Source organism: Oncorhynchus clarkii, chromosome 32 (assembly GCF_045791955.1).
Source record: "Oncorhynchus clarkii lewisi isolate Uvic-CL-2024 chromosome 32, UVic_Ocla_1.0, whole genome shotgun sequence".
Taxonomy (NCBI): domain Eukaryota; kingdom Metazoa; phylum Chordata; class Actinopteri; order Salmoniformes; family Salmonidae; genus Oncorhynchus; species Oncorhynchus clarkii.
The window spans coordinates 38,061,131-38,088,906 of NC_092178.1; the positions used below are offsets into that span (position 1 = coordinate 38,061,131).

At 41.7% G+C, this 27,776-nt stretch overlaps 2 protein-coding genes across 2 annotated transcripts; one reads left to right on the forward strand and one right to left on the reverse strand.

Moving 5' to 3' along the window:
* Positions 1 to 3,877: 3,877 nt before the first annotated feature.
* Positions 3,878 to 8,573, reverse strand: LOC139392076 (mitochondrial ribosomal protein S21). The gene is made up of 2 exons (XM_071139768.1): positions 8,448 to 8,573; positions 3,878 to 4,296 (listed from the first exon to the last, which is right to left on the reverse strand). Exons 1-2 carry the CDS (start codon positions 8,528 to 8,530, stop codon positions 4,116 to 4,118), a joined length of 264 nt encoding a protein of 87 aa, XP_070995869.1. The 5' UTR covers positions 8,531 to 8,573; the 3' UTR covers positions 3,878 to 4,115.
* Positions 8,574 to 13,020: 4,447 nt separating this feature from the next.
* On the forward strand, positions 13,021 to 16,095 carry LOC139392046 (cellular retinoic acid binding protein 2, b). The gene is made up of 4 exons (XM_071139698.1): positions 13,021 to 13,310; positions 14,444 to 14,622; positions 15,015 to 15,131; positions 15,272 to 16,095. The coding sequence occupies exons 1-4, from the start codon at positions 13,229 to 13,231 to the stop codon at positions 15,320 to 15,322; spliced, it is 429 nt and encodes a 142-aa protein (XP_070995799.1). The 5' UTR covers positions 13,021 to 13,228; the 3' UTR covers positions 15,323 to 16,095.
* The last annotated feature ends 11,681 nt before the right edge of the window (positions 16,096 to 27,776 follow it).

Consider the following 27,776-nt stretch of genomic DNA (forward strand, 5'->3'; position numbering starts at 1 on the left):
TAATTCTCACTTGTCTGACCGCTTGCATGATGACGAGTTTCTCACACGACTGGCCTAACTGGGTGATGTTTTTTCTCGCCCGAATGATCTGAATCTAGGATTACAGGGAATCCGTAACTATATTCAATGTGCAGGACAACATTGAGGCTATGATTAAGAAGTTGGAGCTCTTTCCTGTCTGCATTAATAACAAGGACAACACACAGGTCTTTCCATCATTGTATGATTTTTTTTTGTGTGTAAATGAACTCAAGCTTACAGACAATGTCAAATGTGATATAGCGAAGCACCTGGGTGAGTTGGGTACGCAATTACGCAGGTTCTTTCCCAAAACAGACGACACAAACAACTGGATTCGTTATCCCTTTCATGCCCTGCCTCCAGTCCACTTAATCAGAAGCCACTATCAGATTTCTGGATTGGGCTGTGCTCAGAGTATCCTGCCTTGGCAAATCGTGCTGTTAAGACACCGATGCCCTTTCCAACCTCGTACCTATGTGAGAGTGGATTCTCGGCCCTCACTAGCATGAAAACTAAATACAGGCACAGACTGTGTGTGGAAAATGATTTAAGACTGAGACTCTCCAAAACAACCCAACATCCTTTCAAGCACACCCTTCTCATTAACCTGTGGTGAGTTATTCACCATTTTTTATGAACAAATAAGGTTTAATATGTATTAATATATTATATATTATATAATATATAATATAATATATAATATATTAATATATTAATACGGCTAAATAAAGAGCAAAATTATGAATTATTATTTGTACCCTTGGTCCTGTAAGAGCTCTATGTCACTTCCCATGAGCCGGGTTGTGACAAAAACACACATTTGTAAAACATACAAATTAATCTTATAGTGTGTGTGTGGCAGGCTTACAGTGATGGCAAAACAACAACATTTGAGAGTGCGCTGACCCTAGTGCTAGAGGGGGTACGCAGCTGGATGTTGAATGTTTGAAGGGGTAGGGACTATAGAAATTTTGGGTACCACTGGTGTAGATAAATTATACCCTATAATAGCCATTTACATTTGTTTGGATGACCCAACCATTCCTAAAATGTATCATCTGATCCAGAAATGAACAGGCCTAATTAAATCATGCAATTATATTTGGAGGGCCTTCCACAATGTTGTTATGGAGCATTTACAGATATACTCAATCTCTCTCTATCCCAGTGGGTTGTCCCCACTTGCTTCAAGATGTACACCATTGTCCCTGTACCCAAGAAAGTGAAGGTAACTGGACTAAATGACTAATCTCGCCCTGTAACACTCACTTCCGTCATAATGGAGTACTTTGAGAGGCTAGTTAAGGATCATATCACCGCCACCTTACCTGACATCCTAGACCAGGGGTGTCAAACTCATTCCATGGAGGGCCTATGCAGGTTTTTTTTCTTTTTTCTTTCAATTAAGCCCTAGACAACCAGTTGTGGACTTCCTTACTAACTATCAACTTAATTCATCAATCAAGTACAAGGGAGTAACGAAACATCGCAGACACTTGGCCCTCCACGGAATGAGTTTGACACCTGTGCCCTAAACCCCTTACAATTTTCATCATGCCCCAACAGATCCATGGATGAAGCGATCGCAATCACCATCGCACTGCCCTCTCCCACCTGGACAAGAGGAAAACCTACGTAAGAATGCTGTTCATCAACTACAGCTCAGCCTTCAACACCATAATGCCCTCCAAGCTCATCACTAAGCTCGTGGCACAGGGTTTGAACCCTGCCCTGTGCAACTCGGTTATGGACTTCCTGACGGGCCGACCCCAGATGTTAAAGGTAGGCAACACCTCCGCTACGCTGGCCCTCAACACGGGGTCCCCACAAGGGTGAGTGCGTGCCTAGCCCCCTCCTGTACTGCCTGTTCACCTATGACAGAGTGGCTACGCATGTCTCCTAATCAATAATTTTGTTCTTAGACAACACAATAGTGGTAGGCCTGATTACCAATGACGACAAGACAGCCTAGAGGGAGGACAATCTCTCCCTCAACGTCAACAAAACAAAGGAGTTGATCATGGACTTTGGGAACCAGCAGAGGGAGCATGCCCCGAAAAACATTGACTGGGCCGGAGTGGAGAGGTTGAAAAGCTTCAAGTTCCTCGGCGTCCACATCACTGACAACCTGAAATGGTCCATGCACAGACAGTGTGGTGAAGAAGGCCTAACAGTACCTCTTCAACCTCGGGACTCTGATGAAATTTGGCTTGGTCCACCGAGCCACCGCCTGTTCACCCCGCTATCTATAAGGCAGAGACAGTACAGGTGCATCAAAGCTGGGACAGAGAGACTGAAAAACAGCTTCTATCTCCAGGCCACCAGACTGTTAAAGTCACCACTAGCTGGCCTCCGCCCAGTACCCTTCCTTGAATTTAGTCCCTGTTACTAGCTGGCTACCATCCGATACTCAACCGTGCACCTTTGAGACTGCTGCCGTATGTACAAAGTTATTGACCACTGGTTACTACAAAATAATTGTACACACTGTTTTACCCACTTCATATGCATATACTCATCCTATATAATTACTGCTACACACACACCTTTTCTACTCATAATGTCCATAATGTCTATACACATATACAGTACCTTCAGAAAGTATTCAGACCCCTTGACTTTTTCCACATTTTGTTACATTACAGCCTTATTCTAAAATAGATGAAATCGTTTTTTCCCCCTCGTCAAGGCACTAGTTATATTCCGGACTCTGAGATTACTCATTCTAATATTTGTTCATTATTTTCTTTAAATGCTTTTGATTTGCGAACATAAGCATTTCGCTACACCTATGTTAACATAAGCAAAAAAATATGTATTTAACCTTTATTTAACTAGGCAAGTCATTTAAGAACAAATTCTTATTTACAATGACGGCTTACCCCAGCCAAACCTGGATGACTTTGGGCCAATTGTGCGCCGCCCTATGGGACTCCCATTCAAGGCCGGATGTGATTCAGCCTGGATTCAAACCAGGGACTGTAGTGACGCCTCTTGCACTGAGATGAAGTGCCCGAGTGGCGCTGCCTATGTAACCAATAATATTTTATTTTAAACAATAAGAATATCAGAATTTCAGGCAATTTCTTGAGACAAGTGTATCATGAGACATTGCTTGAAATGAGTGACCAACATGTTGTAGATTTACCTTTTAAACAGTCTCCACAATTTATATTATGGTCTATCTATAGCCCGCTTTCCAAAATCATTGATTCTGACTTCCGCCACTTCTCTATTGGAGGTAGGTCAGCCGCCATCCAAAAAACTTGCAAATCCATCATAGATCATGTATTGCACTACTCCACAACACCAAGATGATTTGCTCTGGCCAGCAACCTCTGCAGAGCAGCAAGTGCTTATGCTTTTATGGGCGCAAGAGCATGAGCTCACATTTGCAGGGCCCCCATTTAGAGAAACCAGTGGATGTGACAACCCGTCCGTAGTTTATGCATCTCTGGCAAGGAATGGACTTAAATGGACCGTTAAGGGGTGCACTATATAAGAAATAGGATACAATTTGGGATGAAACCAATGTCTTAGGAGACTGATATCCTGCTGTCATGCATAATTACACTGTTGTTCAAATTCTCCTTTTAAAATGTTACATGATAAAATGAATATATTGTTATCAATTTGCAACCTAATCTATAAATTATCGATAAATTGTTTGTTCATTCCACAACAAATGCCATTATTTTTTACAATACTCTAAAAAAGTTGAATCAAGGACATTTTCATTTATAGAACATGGCTTACCTCAAATAGTGCAATATGGCACAAAACTAACGAAAATAAGTGGTGGGAGCAAGCAAAATTGGTTAATTTAATCTCAGAAACAAACGTACTAGAAACAAACTTACATAATGAGAGAATTTATTTAACTTCAGTATTACCACAACTTTTGTACAGGGAAAATTACCATTCAAAACCGAAGATATCATTTCGACGATAAACAATTTTTCAAAGTGTCTGCCACAAATCCTAACCCTTTGGATTGTGGAATACAAATCTTGATCTTCCAGCTGGGTAGTGCTAACTCAGTGAGCTCTTACTCCTAACTGTCCTCTTCACACAGAAGGAACATAGCCCTCCACCTAGGAGCCGACCCAGGGGTCTTGTCTCTGCGTCCGGGAGATGAAGGAGATCTTCCTGGCCATTTCAGAATGATAGATCCTCTTGCAGTTCTCATAGTTCTCTCGCTGCCTGCGCCGACAGGGCTTCTCATAGTAGCGCTTTCGTTTCACCGTTTCGATAATTCCATCCACAGACAGCACTCTTAAGGGTGCAAAATGAGAGAGCAGAGAGAAATGGGTTAGAAGTTTGCCTATACCTGTATACCTTCCATGTCAAATGTTTTATTCTTTGATATGAGGATGTGTTAGCCATTATACGTCTCATTAAAAGGCTTATAATATAATGTCTGAGTAGTAGGAAATATTCATCCATCTCAAATGGCTGTTTTTTAGTCAGCATCACGCACAGATAAGACATAAGGGGGTTATCATAGGACTTAACTAGTCTTAAAATGCAATGCATCAGAACGTTAAAGCTACAGGCTTTAGGTAAAAATAGGAATTTCTAATATGCAAGAGGGAATGGAGAGGCTTAGGGAAAGATAGACAACCAAGCAGGAAGGGAGAGAAAGCAGTAGAAAATAGCCCCTCCCCGATGGTAGCAATTTTGGGAGATTCTTCAGTTCGCTAATTTGAGAACAGGATCTGGCAGCGCTCCGTTTTGGACTGTTTCGTTCCAGAACCCATTTGCCATAATCCGGTACCTCATATGGCATGAAAAATTATTGGGACTGTTTGCTTTTATTAAAAATGTTACATTGCAATCAGAGTTAATTCAAGTTGCCGCCTCTAATTATCATGCCCGGGAAAAAAAACAATGTGAAAACGTGCCTGATATTCAACGTTTAAAAAAAAGTGTTGTGTTGGGCCGGCACGGGTTTATGTTTGCACAACATTTCCAACGCGTGGCCGTGTCGCTCACAGAACTAGAATGAGATTCACATTATTTGACGTTGCTCCCTCTCTCTGCTCTGATAGACATGAGCCTGCAACTCTTCTCTCTCCAGCTATGCACTTAATTTTCTTCCTTATAAAAGCATAGCGTCAGGAAGGGTACCTGAGGCGCTGATGAAATGACCCCTGATGAATTGAAATTAATTTGCCAAAGAACTACTGCTGTCTGTTCAGAAACAAATTCAACAGTTCAGAACACTACACCAGGAGTAGGCCTATCATTTAGCCACAGAATCAATAGCTTTTTGTTTTCTTCAATTGCCTAGCCGTGGATTGTGTGTAGCCCAATCACAAAGCATGCCTACAGTCGGGAAAATCTTTCAGTGAACGGCATCAAATCAAATGTTATTTGTCACATGCGGAGAATACAACAGTTGTAGACGTTACAGTGGCATGCTTACTTACAAGCCCTTAACCAACAATGCTTTGAGAAGTAAAGAAAAATAAGAGTGAAGTAAAAAATGTAAAATACAAGTAACAAATAATTTAACAGCAGCAGTAAAATAACAATAGCAAGGCTATATACAGGGAGTACCGGTACAGAGTCAATGTGCGGGGGCACCGGTTAGTCGAGGTATGTACAATGTAGGTAGAGTTAAAGTGACTTTGCACAGATAATAAAAAGAGTAGCAGCAGTGTAAGAGGGGTCTGAGTTGGCCTTTGATAAGCTGTTCAGGAGTCTTATGGCTTGGGGATAGAAGCTGTTAATAAGCCTCTACGACCTAGACTTGGCACTCAGGTACCGCTTGCCGTGTGGTAGCAAAGAGAACAGTCTATGACTAGGATGGCTGGAGTCTGACAATTTTTAGGGCCTTCCTCTGACACCTCCTCGTATAGAGGTCCTGGATGGCAGGAAGCTTGGCCCCAGTGATGTACTGGGCCGTACGCACTATCCTCTGTAGTGCCTTGAGGTCGGAGGCCGAGGAGTTACCGTACCAGGCAGTGATGCAATCACACAGGATGCTCGATGGTGCAGCTCTAGAACCTTTTGAGGATCTGAGGACCTATGCCAAATCTGTTCAGTCTCCCGCGGGGGAAATAGGCATTGTTGTGCCATCTTCACGACTGTCGTGGTGTGTTTGGACCATGTTAGTTTGTTGGTGATGTGGACGCCAAGGAACTTGAAGCGCTCAACCTGCTCCACTACAGCCCCGTCGATGAGAATGGGGGCGTGCTTGGTACTCCTTTTCCTGTAGTTCACAATCATCTCCTTTGTCTTGATCCTGTTGAGGGAGAGGTTGTTGTCCTGGCACCACACGGCCAGGTCTCTGACCCCCTCCCTATAGGCTGTCTCATCGTTGTCGGTGATCAGGCCTACCACTGTTGTGTAATCAGCAAACTTAATGATGGTGTTGGAGTCATGCCTGGCCATGCAGTCATGAGTGAACAGGGAGTACAGGAGGGGACTGAGCCACACCCATGAGGGGCCCCCGTGTTGAGGATCAGCATGGCGGATATGTTGTTACCTACCCTTACCACCAGTCGCAGAAGGAGGTGTTTCATCCCAGGGTCCTTAGCTTAGTGATGAGCTTTGAGGGAACTATTGTGTTGAAAGCTGAGCTGTAGTCAATGAATAGCATTCTCACATAGGTTGGCGTGGGTTAGCGTAGAGGCAGTTCAGAGATTAAATGGGGGGGGGGTCACATTCAGGTTTCACACAATCGCGGGGAAACACAGATTGGAAAGCAAATGGCTCCTGCTGAAAAGTGAAGACAAATCTGTCAGTAGGCTAACAAATTCACTACATAAGCAAAATTATGTGGACACGTGCTTGTCAAACATCTCATTCCAAATGTATTAATATGGAGTTGATCTCCCCTTTGCTGCTAGAACAACCTCCACTCTTCTGGGAAGACTTTCCACTAGATGTTGGAACATTGCTGCAGGGACTTGCTTCCATTCAGCCACAAGAGCATTAATGAGGTCAGGCACTGATGTTGGGTGATTAGGCCTGGCTTCGCAGTCAGCGTTCCAATTCATCCCAAAGGTGTTCGATGGGGTTGAGGTCAGGGCTCTGTGCAGGTCAGTTAAGTTCTTCCACACCGATCGACAAACCATTTCTGTATGGCCCTCGCTTTGTCATGCTGAAACAGGAAGGGCCTTCCCCAAACTGTTTCCACAAAGTTGGAAGCACAGAATTGTCTAGAATGTCATTGTATGCTGCAGCGTTAAGATTTCCCTTCACTGGAACTAAGGGGCCTAGCCCGGACCATGAAAAACATCCCCATTTCATTATTCCTCCTCCACCAAACTTTACAGTTGGTACTTTGTATTCGCGCAGGTAGCGGTCTCCTGGCATCTGTCAAACCTAGAATCAGCTGTCGGACTGCCAGATGGTGAAGCGTGATTCAGAGAACAGGTTTCCACTGCTCCAGAGTCCAATGGCGGCAAGCTTCAAACCACACTCTAGCCGATACTTGGCATTGCGCGTGGTGATCTTAGGCTTCTGTGCGGCTGCTTGGCCATGGAAACCCATTTCATGATGCTCCCGGCAAGAGGTTCTTATGCTAACGTTGCTTCCAGAGGCCATTTGGGACTCCATAGTGAGTGTTGAAAGCGAGGACAGATGATTTTTACGCGCTACAAGCTTCAGCATGCGGTGGTCCCTTTCTGTGAGCTTATGTGGCTTACCACTTTGCGGCTGAGTCATTGTTGCTCCTAGACGTTTCTGAAGAACTGACTTGTTGGAAAGGTGTCATCCTATGATGGTGCCAATTTGAAAGTGACTGAGCACTTCAGTACGGGCCATTCTAGTGCCAATATTTGTCTATGGCTGTGTGCTAGATTTTATACACTTGTCAGCAACGAGTGTGGCTGAAATAGTTGAATCCACTAATTTGAAGGAGTGTCCACATAACATACCGTTGACCATGTAGTGTATCATCTTCCAAATAGGCCTATTGAGTGAAGAGCATTGTTTTTACTAAGTAAAACGAGAGAGACAGGCTTTTAGAAGGAGCTAATCGGCCATCGCAGTTGAGTGAGTTGCACATCATTGGGCGAGTCAGTGAAACTGGAAAGCTTTTTTAGGACTATAATTTCATCCTCATATTGTACAATGTGTCTCCACATACCTAAATCCAATTGTATTGGTCACGTAGACATTTTTAAGATGAGCAACTATCGTCCGTCCTTTGGTAAGTAGCCTACCGAATGGATTTTGACATTTAAGCTTGAAAAACTGGCGAACGGCAAGTTGAATGTCTACTTCCTGGGTTTAAAGGACAATGGCCAAATTCAACGTTTACCTTATGGATTCTGTCTACACCGGAAGTCATGTCGGAATGACATTGCTCAAGTTAGCTACGTTTGAACGACGATGTTCAAATAATAAGCCGACTTACAATAGCTAACATTAGTTATCTCAGTAACTTAAAAATACATGTGGATATACGATACCTATTTAGAGCCTTGTAAGCTGCATCGACATTGCCCTCTTGGACCATCACCGTCCGAGCAACGAAACGAAGGTGGTTCGCCATGTTGTGACTGATGCAGTCGTCCGGGTGGATGCAAAAGACTACAAAGTCTTATGTTCCGCACTAATATGAAATTGGAATCAGAAAATCACATTCAACACTAGATGGCGCTACATCAACATCCTATCCTGTGCTTAAGCTTGACTTTTGTCTTGAACTCAATATAAATACATTTGATTAGATTCGACAAAATAAGATTTAAGTTTCATAATCATGTAATTAAATATTGAATTACTACTAACCAGGTAGCTCTGTTTTATAAAAGCTATATCAGTATGTTGGTACTAGTCTTGTTGTTTTTATTACATTACATTTATTCAATGTTTCCACCAGTTACTAACATTTCACAACACAAAATGGCCATATGGAGTGCATAATTAATGTAGCAATATTCATTACACTCAGCTCCGTTTTAAATCATTCAGTTCAGGTCATCCAATAATTAAAATAAAATTCATGAATTCATGAAAATAATATTTGTTTAGGCTTTTTTTTTCAATTCTTGAGTAGAATTTCAATCATCACATCATCTGAATTGAAATGGAATTTGCCCTATGAAGACACAAAGACACATTCATACATTGGGAATGACTGTTACCCTCAATTGCACCTCTATGATTATGTCCTGTAAAATGAGAACGCATTCAGGGGAAACATGAACAATCAAGAGATTTGAAAGGATACTGGTCGTCATAACAACAGGGACTAGATGTCCTCACATTTTTTTCCGAGGACCTTCTCCTCTCCTTTATCTAACTCAGTCCTCAGCTGGGCCTCTTAGCCTCTTGTCCAAGTGGCACCCTATTGTCTATGTTGTGAACTCCTGCAAACAACATAGATAAATGTTTTGGGTTTAATTTTTGGGGTTGGTAGAATACACAGTATTAGGTTTCCAGGAGTATTAGTTCTGATCCAGACTTGTTGAAATGTTCTTGGCAGGAGAAAGAGGAGAGGGAGGGGGGTTGTAAGAGGATGTGGAGGAGACGGAACCAGCGTGACAGAGTTGGTTGGTAATTACCTCTTGACATTTGGAGAGAGAGAGAGGTGTACAAATACTTTAACTATTTGTACATCATTACAACACTGTATAAAGACGTAATATGACATTTGAAATGTCTTTATTCTTTTGGAACTTTTGTGATTGTAATGTTCTCTGTACATTTTTTATAGTTTATTTCACTTATGTTTATTATCTATTTCACTTGCTTTGGCAATGTAAACATATGTTTCCCATTCCAATAAAGCCCTTTGAAATTGAATTGAGAGGGTTGTTTAATTTTAAACCCTCACCCTGTCTCCTCTCTGTTGTTGGGGTCCATTTGACTTTGATCTCTATACAACACTTTTAAAGGCTGACAAATAAATATGCAACACTTTTAAACACTTTTAAAGGCTGACAAATTGTATGGTTGCAAACTCATTTGCTCATGTAACAGTATAATTTTTAACCGTCCCCTCGCCCATACTCGGGCGCGACTCATTTGCTCATGTAACAGTATAATTTTTAACCGTCCCCTTGCCCATACTCGGGCGCGAACCAGGGACCTTCTGCACACATCAACAGTCACCCTCGAAGCATCGTTACCCATCGCTCCACAAAAGCCGCGGCCCTACTTCAAGGTCTCAGAGCAAGTGACGTCACTGATTGAAACGCTATTTAGCGCCCACGCTAACTAAGCTAGCCGTTTCACATCCGTTACACTCACTTTCCCCTAGATTTTCGAATTGCAATATGAAAAGTGAGTTGCTTGAATGTCATGATTTTGGGAGAGAGGATTTTCACTAGTGCAACCAAAGGGATGGAGAGAGGTACAGTTGAAGTCGGATGTTTACATACACTTAGGTTGGAGTCATTAAAACTTGTTTTTCAACCACTCCACACATTTCTTGTTAACAAACAACTATAGTTTTGGAAAGTTGGTTAGGACATTTACTTTGTGCATGACACAAGTCATTTTTCCAACAATTGTTAACAGACAGATTATTTCACTTATAATTAATTCCCTGTATCACAATTCCAGTGGGTCAGAAATTGTACATACACTAACTTGATTGTGCCTTTAAACAGCTTGGAAAATTCCAGAAAATGATGTAATGGCTTTAGAACCTTCTGATAGGCTAATTGACATCATTTGAGTCAATTGGAGGTGCACCTGTGGATGTATTTCAAGGCCTACCTTGAAACTCAGTGCCTCTTTGCTTGACATCATGGGAAATTCAAAAGAAATCAGCCAAGACCCCAGAAAAAAAATTGTAGGCCTCCACAAGTCTGGTTTATCCTTGGTAGCAATTTCCAAACGTCTGAAGGTACCACGTTCATCTGTACAAACAATAGTATGCAAGTATAAACACCATGGGACCACGCAGCCGTCATACCGCTCAGGAGGGTGGCGCGTTCTGTTTCCTAGAGATGAAAGTACTTTTGTGCGAAAAGTGCAAATCAATCGCAGAACAACAGCAAAGGACCTTGCGAAGATGCTGGAGGAAATGGGTACAAAAGTAACTTTATCCACAGTAAAACAAGTCCTATATCGACATAACTTGAAAGGCCGCTCAGCATGGAAGAAGCCATTCCTCCAAAACCGCCATAAAAAAGCCAGACTACGGTTTGCAACTGCACATGGGGACAAAGATCATACTTTTTGGAGAAATGTCCTCTGGTCTGATGAAACAAAAATAGAACTGTTTGGCCATAATGACCATTGAGGAAAAAGGGGGAGGCTTGCAAGCCGAAGAACACCATCCCAACCGTGAAGCACGGGGGTGACAGCATCATGTTGTGGGGGTGCTTTGCGTCAGGAGGGACTGGTACACTTCACGAAATAGATGGCATCATGAGCCAGGAAAATTATGTGAATATATTCAAGCAACATCTCAAGACATCAGTAAGGAAGTTTAAAGCTTGGTCGAAAATGGGTCTTCCAAATGGACAATGACCCCAAGCATACTTCCAAAGTTGTGGCAAAATGGCTTAAGGACAACAAAGTCAAGGTATTGGAGTGGCTATCACAAAGCCCTGACCTCAACCCCATAGAAAATTTGTGGGCAGAACTGAAAAAGCGTGTGTGAGCAAGGAGACCTACAAATTTGACTCAGTTACACCAGCTCTGTCAGGAGGAATGGGCCAAAATTCACCCAATGTATTGTGGGAAGCTTGTGGAAGACTACCCAAAATGTTTGACCCAAGTTAAACAGTTTTAAAGGCAATGCTACCAAATAGTAATTGAGCGTATGTAAACTTCTGTCCCACTGGGAATGTGATGAAAGAAATTAAAGCTGAAATAAATCATTCTCTCTACTATTTTTCTGACATTTAACATTCTTAAAATAAAGTGGTGATCCTAACTGACCCAAGACAGGGATTTTTTACTAGGATGAAATGTCAGGAATTGCGAAAAACTGAGTATAAATGTACTTGGCTAAAGTGTATGTAAACTTCAAACTTCAACTGTATAAGGAGGAGATAGTGGTCTTTCTGCAGTTACTTATAATAGAGGTCTGTTGTTTTGTAAACACATAAACATGTAAAGACATGAAACTGTGTCCTGTTCCAGAGAGGTCTAGAACATATCTTGTTGAGAAGCATTTCAAGATATCTGAGGCCTATGTGTCAAACAAGAACAATTTATGTGCTTTAAGGTCGCATATTCTTGAATCAGTTGGTGAACGTAATTAGGCATGATTACAAATATATATTAACATTTATTTAATTGTATTTATATTTAAATAAATTAAAGGGAGTGAAGGACATGTACCCCATATTATGTTTTGATTGATTCATTGATATATTGTCAATATGGAATATACAATTTTCTAATGTGCTCATTGAGAAGAGCTAGCCCATGATAGGACATAGCCTCATATAGATGATTGCCATGGGTCATTGATCAGCATCACCTCACTGCCCTCTGCACTTCCTTCTCTCCTCTTTCTACAGGAGCTAACCCAACCTATCTGATTTCACATTCCAAAATCTTAATCTTCTTTACGATGGGATCCTCTTTAACAAACGTTAAGTTTTCAATAGGACCGATGATACCCCTTTCTTATCCTATCACTTATTTGCACAAAAATTCTTGTTTTGAGTTCCCCAACCTGATTTACCGCACTGGCGCCATTCAACTTCAAAGTGCAAGCATACTTTCTTAATCAGGGGTTATGTTCTTGCAGTTTGTTTGGCAATAAAATCCCACTCGATAGAACTGGCACTATATACAAGTTTACATTGTAACCTAATGAAAATGTATCTAGCCTAGTTTACAAAACGCAATATTATATATTGTAATAGTAATAGATATATCTAGGGTCTAGATATCTCAGTCGGCTATTTTACGTGAATATACAGCCACAATTCTAGATTCTTCCACAATGCTCGAGAAGAGGAACGTGTTCTTTGGTTCCATGATGGATTATTGCTATTCATTACCACCCAGGGCGCGCTCTGCACGCTTAAACCAAGCAAGACATAAGACAAAGAAGGGAGTTCGGCGACCAGATTGAATCAACCTCTGAAGGAGGGAGGGGGGATAGAGTAAACAGAGAGGACCAGGTAACGGTACCCAACCTCAGAGACGAAATGCAAAGGAAAATCAAAGTAGCTGCAAACAATTTATTTTCACAGGGTCAGCAGAGAACTGAATAGTAACGTTATCTATTTTCTTCTGTAAGTATCGACTACTATAGCAAACAGTTACATCTGAAATGGACCGTAAAATTGCAGACTTCTCTGGGACGTGGAAAATGAAAACTTCTGAAAACTTTGAAGAACTCCTGAAAGCACTGGGTGAGCATTTTCATACTGTTATGAACATGGACGTAGCCTTTTGGTTATTATAACTAACATTCCAATGTCTTAATGCACTCTATATATAAATATGTTTGTAGTAGACATGTCTGTAAATGTATCAACTCTTTGATATAGTCTCAGATTATCATAAATTCTACAAATCACTGTTGCACATATTTATGCAATTGCAATTCTGATTATTTTTATTATCTATGGAGCCCAAACCTTTTGGTCAAGCATCCCACTCTGGGCTATGGGTGAAATGTTAAACCAGCTTGGTCTGTGGCCGCACACACCCCTCAAGTGTTTCTTCTCCTCTGTGCATGTGTTTGGTTTTATGGGTAATTATGAGCTAGCCATATTATTTCTAATAAATATCTTGCTTGATCTATTGATCTATTGTTTTAAAAGTCCCTGGTTATCTTTTTTTGAGGCACCCGTCCACCTACACACTCAGTCACCTGCGCGCACACGCACATGCACACACACTGAAAGGTCACGAGGGCCAGTCAGTGGCATCCATTAAAATGTAAAGACAAATAACCTGTGGAGGAATGTTATATTTGACCTAGTTATTACCCATTCCTCATGAGATTGTAATTAAAGCCAGTGTAAACTGCTTTCAGGGGCCCCTGAAATGGGCCCCCTGAAATATATCCCTCCAAAGAGCAATTTCGCTCCAGGCAAAAAATACACTTTCAAATGAGAAGGTTTGTCAGATTTTTATTTAGGAATAAGAATGTTAATTTGAATAGGCGAGAGGAATGAAATTCAGTCAGATTATTCATTCATTTAGTTGAGTAACATCCTGTTAATTGTATGAAAGTCTATGCTAATCATCCCTTAAAGGTTGAATGAATGAGAGCTCTGTCTGAGATCAAACCCTCCCCTCTGATGTCTTTCCCACTACCCATAAAATAATGGTTATGAATGATGGCTGTGATATGACTTTTCATCAATAGATGCATCCCAAATAGCACTGTATTCCCTATATATATATATTCAAAAGCCCCATAGGGCCCTGTTCAAAAGTAGTGCACTATGTAATGAATAGGGTGCCATTTAGGATGCATTCAAGGTCTCCATTCTCCATCTACTCCTGTGATACCTTATTGGTCCCCTATGACCAGGTGTGAACGTGTTTATCAGGAAGATAGCCGTGGCTGCAGCCTCCCGGCCTGCAGTGGAGATCACCCAGCAGGGAGAGAGCCTCTCCATCCAGACCTCCACCAGCGTACGCACCACCCATGTCTCCTTCACTGTCGGACAGTCCTTCAATGAGACCACAGTGGATGGACGCCTCTGCACGGTAATACTCCATTTCCACACTCTTCATCATCTTCATCTCTACATATGTTGCATGAAATATTTTTGTTACCATATGTGCATATTTTGCCAGGACTCAGTGTATGAAATCAGGGGTCTGTATAAGCATGTGGAAATAATCTGTGTGTAACTTGATAGTTGTTCTTGGTAATGGTTTACTATTCTTATTTTTTATATGGTTTGTAGAGGGCAGCAAACATACCGTCTAACAGACTTGAGGAAGCAGTAACATGCTGCAACAGTACTGAGTACCAAATGAGAAGCCTCAGGGTCACACACAGATCTACTGTGTCTTTCTATCTAACCACTTCACTACAACATGCAGTGTCATTTATCTATTAAATCCTTGCTTGGCCTTCCTCCTATGATCTCCAGAGTACCCCTCGCTGGGAGACAGATAGCAAGATCAGCTGTGAGCAGATTTTGCAGAAAGGGGAGGGCCCTAAGACTGCATGGACCCGTGAAGTGACCAATGATGGTGAACTGATTTTGGTAAAGAGTCCATTTTTATTGCCTATAAACGGTAATCCTACTCCTGTATTTGCATGTTAGGCTTTAACTGTAAATGGGGGAAAATATATGTGTTTGATTTATCAGAGTTTTGTATTAATTTAGTTATAATTTTCTTTCAGATAATGAGCGCTGGGGATGTCGTGTGCACCAGAGTGTATCAACGAGAATGAAAACTTTCAAGACTGTCAAACGTTTTATTTTGTGCCTCTTTTTTCACTTTTCTTCATTTCTACCTGTTCTGTTTGCTTATTTAATCTTCCAGTCATTCAGATTGTGGTTAACAAGACGTCAGTGGTGTGCTTTTTGTCAGACAGAGTTTGACTGTTGTGAAAGCCTTGTGTCAGTTTATTTTGATGTTGTGTCCATTTTTATGTTCTCGTATTAGCTTGTAATGGTATCATTCTTCCTACACAACCAAAGCTGTATTCATTCTCAGTATACCGCATGAAAACCCATCCATATTTTTGTTCCATTTTTTTTTTACCAAAGCAACTGTAAACCATCCTCAAAATGTTGTTAAAACAATTACAAATTGCTCATGTATTTCCAAAACCTGATTTTATTAGCTTTCTAATTCAAACCGAGACCATATCCATCACCGCTGTTCTGACTTTCTCTCTCTCCATACCACCTCCTTTCAACTTCTCCTATCCTCTGCCTAAGATCTTTGTTTGCATCCCTCATTTGTTTTCCATCCCTCCCTGCCACTTCCATGCCACTTGGCCTCTTTGGCAAGTAGCCTAACAGTTAATTGCGCTGGGCTAGTAACCAAAAGGTTGCTGGTTCAAATCCCAGAGCCAGCAATGTGGAAAAATCAGCCATTCTGCCCTTGAGCAAGGCAGTTAACCCCCAACGACAACTGCTGCCCTTCTCTCCTACACACCCTTTTCTCTATGTGCTCTCATCCCTTACCATTTTGTTCATTAAAGTTTTTATACTCCAAGAGAGAATACATATTTTATGAACAACATATTATACTCCCCAAATGAGAGACATTTGGCAAGAACAAGGGGAAAAAACAGGAGCGGTAGGGAAAGAATGAGCGAGTGAGGGACAATAACAAAATCATTTCATATTGAGAACGGTGCTATTCCCTCCGCTCTCCTTCCCAGCTGTACCTACTTACAGTATGAGCTCAATAAAAGGTTCCCCACCCCCTCTTCCCTGGACTCGGCCGGCACCCAGTTATCAAAGGGTAAAATGACTGCCTCTGATTTGTGTGAAGACGCTTGTAGCTGCTCTCCGACTCTCCCACGCACCTCTGAACTGGACAGCCAAAACAAAATACAGTCACACTTACATTAACACATACTTGGGAGGACGGTTCAGTTCTTAGAAAATAATGGACTGAAGAATGGATTGAACAGTGCAGGATCTCTCGTGCACTTCCTGAGGAGAGAGAATGCTTACTCTGTCCATAGGCAGTGATGGTTTTTCCAGATTTGCAGACGGCGTGCCAAGGGTCCCAAATCGCAGCCTATTGCCTATATAGGGCTCTGGTCATAAGTAGTGAAGAATGTAGGGAATAGAGTCCCATTTTGAACGCTGCCAAGCCCTCTGAGGTCCTCCTCAGATTTACTCACTGTGCTGAGCCAGCATCAGGTTTCCTGGGCTTCATTTCTCCAAACTGTGTGTTTTCTTAATAAACTCACTGGGTAAGTGAGTGAGTGAATGAATGAAGTGAGAGTGAGTTATGTAACCTGAGGTGCATAGCTCCCATTTCAAACAGACAGTTCAGTCAAAAGTGTTGATGCATTCATCCAAACTTAATTAATCCATACTGTAACTGATATGCGTATATGTATATATTTTTTTTAACGGTCCTTCCGCTCTGGTCTGAAAATTAGTTTGCTTCCTTTGGCCGGGTGGCCAACTCTAGGAAGAGTCTTGGTGGTTCCAAACTTTTCTCATTTAAGAATGATAAGAGGCCACTGTGTTCTTGGGGACATTCAATGCTGCCAACATTTTTTTATACCCTTCCCCAGATCTGTGTTGAGACACAATCTTGTCTCGGAGCTCTACGGACAATTCCTTCGAACTCATGGCTTGGTTTTTGCTCTGTCAACTGTGGGACCTTATATAGACAGGTGTGTGCCATTCCAAATCACGTCCAATCAATTGAATTTACTACAGGTGGACTCCAATCAAGTTGTAGAAACATCTCAAGGATTAACAATGAAAACAGGATGCAACTGAGCTCAATTTCGAGTCTCACAACAAAGGGTCTGAATACTTATGTGAATAAGGTACTTCTGGTTTTTATTTTTAATACATTTGCAAAAATGTCAAAAAACCTGTTTTCGCTTTGTCATTATGGGTTATTGTGTGTAGAGAAATGTTGAACAATTTCAAAGATTTTACTGAGTTAAAGTTTATTTAAGGAAATCAGTCAATTGAAATAAATTCATTAGGCCCTAGTCTATAGATTTCACATGACTGGGAATACAGACATGCATCTGTTGGTCGTGGATAGCTTTAAAAAAGGTAGGGGCATGGATCAGAAAACCAGTCAGTAGCTGGTGTGACCACCATTAAAGAGCAGCAGTAAAATAACAATAGCGAGACTATATACAGAGGGGGGGGGGGACAGGGACAGGGACGGGGGGGGGGGGGGGGGGGGGGGGACACCGGTACAGGATCAATGTGCGGGGGCACAGGTTAGTTGAGGTAATATGCACATGTAGGTATGGTTATTAAAGTGACTATGCATAGATGATAACAAGATAACAATAGAGAGGAGCAACGATGTAAAAGAGGGGAGGGGCAATGCAAATAGTCTGGTAAGCCATTTGATTAGAGATGTTCAGGAGTCTTATGGCTTGGGCATAGAATCTGTTTAGAAGCCTCTTGGACCTAGACTTGGCACTCCGGTACCGCTTTCCATGCGGTAGCAGAGAGAACAGTCTATGAGTAGGGTGGCTGGAGTCTTTGACAATTTTTAGGGCCTTCCTTTGACACCACCTGTTATAGAGGTCCTGGATGGCAGGAAGCTTGGCCCCAGCTGTGTACTGGGCCGTTCACACTACCCGCTGTAGTGCCTTGCGGTCGGAGGCCGAGCAGTTGCCATACCAGGCGATGATGCTCTCGATGGTGCAGCTGTAGAACTTTTTGAGGATCTGAGGACCAATGCCAAATCTTCAGGGGTCTCTTGAGGGGGACACCAAGGAACTTGAATCCTTCAACCTACTAAATGGGTGTATATTACAAAGTGTATTTCAAATCTATATATCAATGTATGTCAAATGTAATCACAATATATATCAAAAGCATCAGAAAATGTATTTAATGTATTTCAAAATACATTCTGAAATACATTAAAGAATATATTTTCTGATTAATTTATTGATATATTTGGTAAATATATATTTCAAATACATTTAGAAATGTTTAGTGAAATCGTATTGTAACAAAATGGTCGCTGTTATCACATGCACAGTGGGGCAAAAAAGTATTTAGTCAGCCACCAATTGTGCAAGTTCTCACACTTAAAAAGATGAGAGGCCTGTAATTTTCATCATAGGTACACTTCAACTATGACAGACAAAATTAGAAAAAAAATCCAGAAAATCACATTGTAGGATTTTTAATGAATTTATTTGCAAATTATGGTGGAAAATAATATTTTCAATAATACATTTTTTTCTCATTTTGTCTGTCATAGTTGAAGTGTACCTATGATGAAAATTACAGGCCTCTCTCATCTTTTTAAGTAGGAGAACTTGCACAATTGGTGCAATACTTTTTTGCCCCACTGTATGTCAATCTTATTAAGACTGCAAAACTGACAACATACAAGCTTAACCTTTAATCACAGAACACAACATAACACATTAACTGGTATGATCATTTGTGGGAAGCCAAAAAGCACTAAGCCAAAGCCATAACCCCAACAAGCCAAGTCTTCTAATAGGCTGCTGCATTTTCATTGTACTTGAGACGTACCAAAAACATACCAAAAGCAGTAACATACATTTAAAATATTTAAATTACAACAAAAATACTACAAAACATTATACTACAAACATTACACATTATCGGTCAAGTAGTGACTCCTTTTCGTTCATGTGCTTATGCCAAATAAACAAACTAACTTGACGAGAGCGTTGCAACCAATGTCCAACGGGCAGAACTTAACGTGTATTGGGTTGTTCCATGAAATTAATGCCTTTTGTGTCACTTTGATATGTTAAGTAGAAATTATGCACCAATATTGAATTTTAAAAGCCTGTTATATTAAATAAAGTACCTTTTACTATAGACCACATGGAGAATTCAATAAATCTGATGTCCAATATGAATAAAGATTTGACATTATCACATGTCCCTCCATGCACCCTCTGTGACTTCTAGGAAGTGTTGTGTCTTTGGCTATGCCGGATTAAGTGATATGACATGCTGTTCTATAAAATAATTTATCCGTAATTAATATTACCTGATTGAGCTAATCATGTAAATGTAATTAACTAGAGAGTCGGAGGGCCAAAAAAATATTATTTATAGAGCTGTTATCTTCCGAATAAACTCTTAAAGACCTAGTAATATTTTACCTCAATAGCAGTCAATATTAATCGTCACCTTAATTCAGTCTCATCTGAAAGTTGTAAATTCTTGGTTAACAAGTTGAATCAGCAATACAAAATTGGGTTTAATTATTGATTTACTAAATACCTAACTAATCACACAGAATTACAATTACTGGTGGTCAATTGGATACGTTGTAGTAACGTCGTTTTGTGATAGACGGAATACTCTGTCTGTTCCTTCCTAATCCTAGTTTGCAGCTGATGTTGCCAACTCAACGGCTAGGAGGTATCACTTTTGTAGTGAATAAGAGTTCAAAGTTCATACCATTCGCAACCAAAGCTCACGCTGATGTTGGTTTCGTTCAGTAGTTATTATCTGAACCATTCTGACATCGGACCGTCGTCTCACATCCTCGGAACAGGAGGTTACATTTTCGTCAAGGGCTTATATAGTGGAGTGAGAAAAGGGGTGTGTTTCATAGTTTACAACCTATGTCTCTTCACGTGGGCGGGCCACTGAGTCGGGCCTAATTCACTCATGAAAACCCAATTCTCACATTTTAGAAGCTAAAATCACATTTCATCCCATCACAAATAATTTCATATTCAAACATTTAAATTGAACAACAATTCCATGTGAATCCGATAACTTTGATGTGTAGACTTTACACTGTAGAGTTTATGTCATCTTATCATTGATGAGAATGTCTCAGATGACAACCGAACTGACATCATATTCATTAAATACCACTGTATATGTTCAATTGGTCGGATTACCAGAATATAGTTCATTTACCTTCTGATGTTCCCAGAATCTCTATGTTAACCAAGGGAGTTTAAAATGTAACATCAGTAGGGTAGAGAGAGGAAAAAGGGGGGAGAGGTATTTATGACTGTCATAAACCTACCCCCAGGCCAACATCATGACAGAAGATTTTAACCCCCTCAAAGGTTTCACCATTGTAAAGACTTAGTTATTTCATTGCTTTGACATAGTTATTTCTGAAGATTATTATTTATTTATTTCATTACTGGCTAACGTTAGTATTCAGCTAACCACGGTTTGTGGTCATCAGCTATCCTTTAATCTATCGCCAGTTTAGTACAACGCAACTCAGACCAGAACATACCGGACCTATTTTTCCCTCCTTATCCCCGGATTTCAACCGCAAGCTCTAGACATTTACACCTGGATCTCGCAGCTAGCTAGCTGCTATCCGTTTAACTATTGGCTTACGTCGATCCCGGAGCAAACATCAATTATTCCGGAGCTAGCCACCTGAAGAGTTCCATCAGCCACTCCTGGGCTACAATCACCTATCCGTACCCGTTTTACTGCCAATGCGGAGCCCCACCGGGCCTTCACAACTGGACTACCGACGTTATCTGCCCGAGGGAGTTATCCAACTGGCCCCTCCATCGCGATGTTACCTGAACGCCCATCTGCGGCCCATTAATCATTAGCTGTCTTATCGGCTGCTATCTGAATAGGTCTACCGGACAATTTTTCTTGGGTCACTATAACTATATCTATTTTGCCAATTGGATTGATCCCCTCTACCACACGGAACACCATTAATCTACCGACAGAAACGCACGAGGTGGCTAAAAACAGACCTCCATCCTATGCTAGCTTGCTATCGATGGCCCGGCTAGCTGTCTGAATCGCCGTGACCCCAACCAACCTCACTACTCACTGGACCCTTATGATCACTCAACTAAGCATGCCTCTCCTTAATGTCAATATGCCATGTCCATTGCTGTTCTGGTTAGTGTTTATTGGCTTATTTCACTGTAGAGCCTCTAGCTCTGCTCACTATACCTTATCCAACCTTTCAGTTCCACCACCCACACATGCGATGACATCACCTGGTTTCAATGATGTTTCTAGAGACAATATCTCTCTCATCATCACTCAATACCTAGGTTTACCTCCACTGTATTCACATCCTACCATACCTTTGTCTGTACATTATACCTTGAAGCTATTTTATCGCACCCAGAAACCTCCTTTTAGTCTCTGTTCCAGACGTTCTAGACGACCAATTCTCATTGCTTTTAGCCATACCCTTATCCTACTCCTCCTCTGTTCCTCTGGTGATGTAGAGGTGAATCCAGGCCCTGCAGTGCCTGGCTCCACTCCTATTCCACAGGCGCTCTCTTTTGAGGACTTCTGTAACCGTAATAGCCTTGGTTTCATGCATGTTAACATTAGAAGCCTCCTCCTTAAGTTTGTTTTATTCACTGCTTTAGCACACTCTGCCAACCCGGATGTTCTAGCCGTGTCTGAATCCTGGCTTAGGAAGACCACCAAAAATTCAGAAATGTTCATCCCTAACTACAACATTTTCAAACAAGATAGAACGGCCAAAGGGGGTGGTGTTGCAATCTACTGCAAAGATAGCCTGCAGAGTTCTGTCCTACTACTATCTTCAACCAAGATCTCATCTATCACTGCCTCATTGCCTGCATCCGTAATGGGTCAGCAGTCAAACGACCTCCACTCATCACTGTCAAACGCTCCCTGAAACACTTCAGCGAGCAGGCCTTTCTAATCGACCTGGCCGGGGTATCCTGGAAGGATATTGATCTCATCCCGTCAGTAGAGGATGCCTGTTTTTTATATTTTTATGCCTTCCTCACCATCTTAAATAAGCATGCCCCATTCAAGAAATTTAGAACCAGCCCTTAACCAACACAAAAACATCCTATGGCATTCTGCATTAGCATCGAACAGCCCCCGTGATATGCAACTTTTCAGGGAAGCTAGAAACCAATATACACAGGCAGTTAGAAAAGCCAAGGCTAGCTTTTTCAAGCAGAAATTTGCTTCCTGCAACACAAACTCAAAAAAGTTCTGGGACACTGTAAAGTCCATGGAGAATAAGAACACCTCCTCCCAGCTGCCCACTGCACTGAAGATAGGAAACACTGTCACCACCGATAAATCCACTATAATTGAGAATTTCAATCAGCATTTTTCTACGGTTGGCCATGCTTTCCACCTGGCTACCCCCACCCCGGTCAACAGCACTGCACACCCCACAGCAACTCGCCCAAGCATTCCCCATTTCTCTTTCTCCCAAATCCAGTCAGCTGATGTTCTGAAAGAGCTGCAAAATCTGGACCCCTACAAATCAGCTGGGCTAGACAATATGGACCCTGTCGTTCTAAAATTATTGGTGCCACCCCTATTACTAGCCTGTTCAACCTCTCTTTCGTGTCATCTGAGATTCCCAAAGATTGGAAAGCAGCTGTGGTCATCCCCCTCTTCAAAGGGGGGGACACTCTTGACCCAAACTGCTACAGTCCTATATCTATCCTACCCTGCTTTTCTAAGGTCTTCGAAAGCCAAGTCAACAAACAGATTACCGACCATTTCGAATCCCACCATACCTTCTCCGCTATGCAATCTGGTTTCAGAGCTGGTCATGGGTGCACCTCAGCCACGCTCAAGGTCCTAAACGATATCTTAACCGCCATCGATAAGAAACAATACTGTGCAGTATTCATTGACCTGGCCAAGGCTTTCGACTCTGTCAATCACCACATCCTCATCGGCAGACTTGACAGCCTTGGTTTCTCAAATGATTGCCTCGCCTGGTTCACCAACTACTTCTCTGATAGAGTTCAGTGTGTCAAATCGAAGGGTCTGTTGTCCGGGCCTCTGGCAGTCTCTATGGTTATGCCACAGGGTTCAATTCTTGGACCGACTCTCTTCTGTATACATCAATGATGTCGCTCTTGCTGCTGGTGAGTCTCTGATCCACCTCTACGCAGACGACACCATTCTGTATACTTCTGGCCCTTCTTTGGACAGTGTTAACAACCCCCCAGGCGAGCTTCAATGCCATACAACACTCCTTCCGTGGCCTCCAATTGCTCTTAAATACAAGTAAAACTAAATGGATGCTCTTCAACCGATCGCTGCCTGCACCTGCCCGCCTGTCCAACATCACTACTCTGGACGGCTCTGAATATGTGGACAACTACAAATACCCAGATGTCTGGTTAGACTGTAAACTCTCCTTCCAGACTCACATCAAACATCTCCAATCCGAAGTTAAATATAGAATTGGCTTCCTATTTTGCAACATCCTACCAATCCTCGATTTCGGCGATGTCATTTACAAAATAGCCTCCAATACCCTACTCAATAAATTGGATGCAGTCTATCACAGTGCCATCCGTTTTGTCACCAAAGCCTCATATACTATCCACCACTGCGACCTGTACGCTCTCGTTGGCTGGCCCTCGCTTCATGCTCGTCGCCAAACCCACTGGCTCCAGGTCATCTACAAGACCTTGTTAGGTAAAGCCCCCCCCTTATCTCAGCTCGCTGGTCACCATAGCAGCACCCACCTGTAGCACACGCTCCAGCAGGTATATCTCTATGGTCACCCCCAAAACCAATTATTCCTTTGGTCGCCTCTCCTTCCTGCTGCCAATGACTTGAATAAACTACAAAAATCTCTGAAACTGGAAACACTTATCTCCCTCACTAGCTTAAAGCACCAGCTGTCAGAGCAGCTCACAGATTACTGCACCTGAACATAGCCCATCTATAATTTAGCCCAAACAAGTACCTCTTTCCCTACTTTGTTTATTTAGCTCCTTTGGACCCCATTATTTCTATCTCTAATTTGCACATTCTTCCACTGCAAATCAACCATTCCAGTGTTTTACTTGCTATATTGTATTTACTTCGCCACCATGGCCTTTTTTTTGCCTTTACCTCCCTTATCTCACCTCACTTGCTCACATTGTACATACATTTATTTTTCTACTGTATTATTGACTGTATGTTTGTTTTACTCCATGTGTAACTCTGTTGTTGTATGTGTCAAACTGCTTTGCTTTATCTTGGCCAAGTCGCAATTGTAAATGAGAACTTGTTCTCAACTTGCCTACCTGGTTAAATAAAGGTGAAATAAATAAATAAAAATGTGATTAGTGATTCATTTACATCTGTCCCTCATTTTAAGATCAGCCATGTGTCGTGACGTCACTTTCATCAACGTGATGACTGTTATTTGTCTAATAATTTTAAAATAAAGGAGAGCCGCACACCCTAGGAGCTCAGATGCAAAAATGTAATGTCCAACATCTGACCATCTGAGCTCCTAGAGTGTGCGGCTCTCCTTTATTTTCAAGTTTTCTACTCCGCTAGCCAGTACCTCGCCTAAATAGGTGTGTGTTTCTTTTTCTTCTAGATTTGTCTAATAATTACCTACCAGATTAAATTAATCATGTAACAATTAACTCATTAGGAATTTGGGGCACCACGGAAGAATTTGTTTCACGAGTTTCCATCTCCCAAATTAAACTCAAAAGATATATAGATATCTCTTACATCAATAACAGTCACTTATTAATCCTTACCTCATATCAGTCTCATTCTGATTGTTGAAGACCTCTTGAATCTGCAAGAACCCCAGCCTTTTCTGATCATTCAGTACTACACCAATTGATTTAATGATTTATTTACTATCTAAATAATAACACACAATACGCAAACACACTTACATGAGATAAAAGTCCCGAGTGGACTGACACGATATGACGGTTTGTTACACAATGGAAAGCGAGGGAGAGACGAAGAGAGACAACACTTGGATACATTTGTAAACTACCCTCAAAGTAATAATAATACTTTGCACATGAACCACCGCCCATCTGGGTAAGAAATGTAATGTATTTACTTGTAATGTCTTTGTCTGTCTTCTCTCTGTTCAACCAATCCACCCTGGGGATGGGGTACTTCTAGTTCACGCTTCGGTGTAAGACTCGGCTTTGGTGTAAGGCTCAGCTTGCCCACCAGAGGTCACCATGTCCTTCTTAGTTGTTGACATGGCATAGGCCAGACATAACAACAAATACACAAATTCATGAAAAACAAAACAAGAATGACAGCTTAGGACTCTTACCCCTCCCTTCCACATTACTTAGCTGTGCCCCCCCAGCCTCCCTCATATACTCTATATTACACGTACTCTGAGCATTTCACATAATGCTATTGCACAGCCCTATAATGTCCATGATTCCATGAGTGAGTGAGTGAGCTATATTGATATCAGAGATAGGCCTTTGCCCTACCCAGTCTGTTGGGGAGAGCTTAGGGGACTGTAACACCTTAGGTGGTGGTTCGCTCTCTGGTGCTGGTTAGGGCACAGATGATAGACAGTGGATTCACAGTTGACTTGTATTACTTTAATGATGATGAATTTCAGCACAGTGCAGAGCACAGCTTAGACGTAAGCATGGGTTGGACACTTGATAGGTATTTATTTTCTTAACAGGTTGAATTTAACGAAGTTGTGTTGACCCAGGGTGTACGTGTGTGTGTGTGTCCACTCTACAGGGTATTCTCAAGCTCTCTGCCTCATCATCACCTGGGAGATAACACATCTTTAGTAACCACCACCTAAGGAATTACAGACCCCTTTGCTGACCCCAACCAAGGCTTAATACTAGGCCTACATGACAACAACACCACATGCAAATGCAACGCAACTAATTCTTACAATTCTTACATGACTGTTCAGAATCTGCAGAATATAACGATCCACTAGGCTGATTTACTCACGAAAGCAAAAAAGAGACCATATTTGTATGCGGCTTTATCAACTAATTTTTTTAATTTTTTAACATTGTTTGCAAACTGATATGTGACACGTATTAATGCCAAAGAAACATGCAAATGACAGGTCGCCACTGGTCGAGTGTCACTTTGGTTATGCCTGCACATCATGGTTCACCAGCAGCCCCAAACATCTAAAGAATAAGCTACCAGCCAAACAACCTTGAACTTAAACTCCCCCCTCATACTCATCTCGAGGTTGAGCATTGTTTTGTCTCTATCTATGTAATCGTATATGTATTTATGTAACAAATAGGGACCAGAATGAAAATAAGTCCCCCGATGTTATTGTGCAATCCCAGTCACTTTTAAAATTCTTTGTATGTTCGTGTACTTTTTTAACTGACAAATAAAACCAATCAATCAATACAAACTGTGCAGCGGCCAATTACTGAAAGGAAAGAGAGATCTGTTACAAAACACCAAAAGGTTGAATGACTTTCGGAGATTGTCAAGCCAAGCCTTCGATACTGGGGTTAGTCTACAAGGTATGGAGGGATGTATTGTTGTCACACCCGGATCTGTTTCACCTGTCTTTGTGCTTGTTTCCACCTACCTCCGGGTATCACCCATCTTCCCCATTATCCCCTGTGTATTTATACCTGTGTTCTCTGTTTGTCTGTTGCCAGTTTGCTTTGTTTGTGAAACCTACCAGTGCTTGTTCCCCTGCTCCTGTCTGTTTCTTGCTCCTGTTTACTAGTCTTTCCCGGTTTTGACCTGCCCTGACCCTGAGCCTGCCTGCCGTTCTATACCTTGCCCCACCTCACTGGATTATTGACCCCTGCCTGCCCTGACACTGAGACTGTCTACCGTTCTGGACCTTTTGCACCTTCTCTGGATTACTGACCCCTGCCTGTCTTTAACCTGTCATTTGCCTGCCCCTGCATTAGAAATAAACGTTTGTTTCTTCGACACTGTCTCCATCTGGGTCATACCTGGAACCTGATCATATTATGTTTGTCGAGATTGACAATTTATTTATTGTGGTGTTTAAAACGCAAAGTGCCCGACGTCAGGTTGTGTGGTGCATTGGGATATAGAAACCTGTTGGTGGAAAATTTGTTGCATATATTTTATATAATCATAAATATGGCATGAAAATGTTGAAAATCTGATTTCCCTCTAGCTGATCATTGCCTGCAGCCGGCTCTGATCTTAGTGTAATGAAACAGGCAGGGATAGTGAGCTCGTCTGTGGTGGTCGGCAAACCTTCTGGCCCATAGCCCTGTGTGGCATCGACTGTGAAACAAAAGCATGCTGAAGTGGCAAAGTCTATATCCACATGTATAAACACAGGGTTGCTACAGTTATTGTTATTTTTGGTCTTAAACATTATTTTGAGTTAATTATATGAGCGGCAGGGTGTTACATTTATTTTACAGAACAAGGGGAGGGTCATGTGAAAATATTTTTAATGTTGGGGACCCAGCTAGAAAATAGGAATCGGCCCCTCCGGGTGTC

Excerpts from the sequence above, each read along its gene's own strand:
- LOC139392076 (XM_071139768.1), bottom strand. The coding sequence starts at position 8,530 with ATGGCGAACCACCTTCGTTTCGTTGCTCGGACGGTGATGGTCCAAGAG. Across the intron at positions 4,297-8,447 it reads GCTTACAAGGCTCTAAATAG|AGTGCTGTCTGTGGATGGAA; the intron begins GTATCGTATATC and ends TGCACCCTTAAG.
- LOC139392046 (XM_071139698.1), top strand. The coding sequence starts at position 13,229 with ATGGACCGTAAAATTGCAGACTTCTCTGGGACGTGGAAAATGAAAACT. Across the intron at positions 13,311-14,443 it reads AGAACTCCTGAAAGCACTGG|GTGTGAACGTGTTTATCAGG; the intron begins GTGAGCATTTTC and ends CCCTATGACCAG. Across the intron at positions 14,623-15,014 it reads TGGATGGACGCCTCTGCACG|AGTACCCCTCGCTGGGAGAC; the intron begins GTAATACTCCAT and ends TATGATCTCCAG.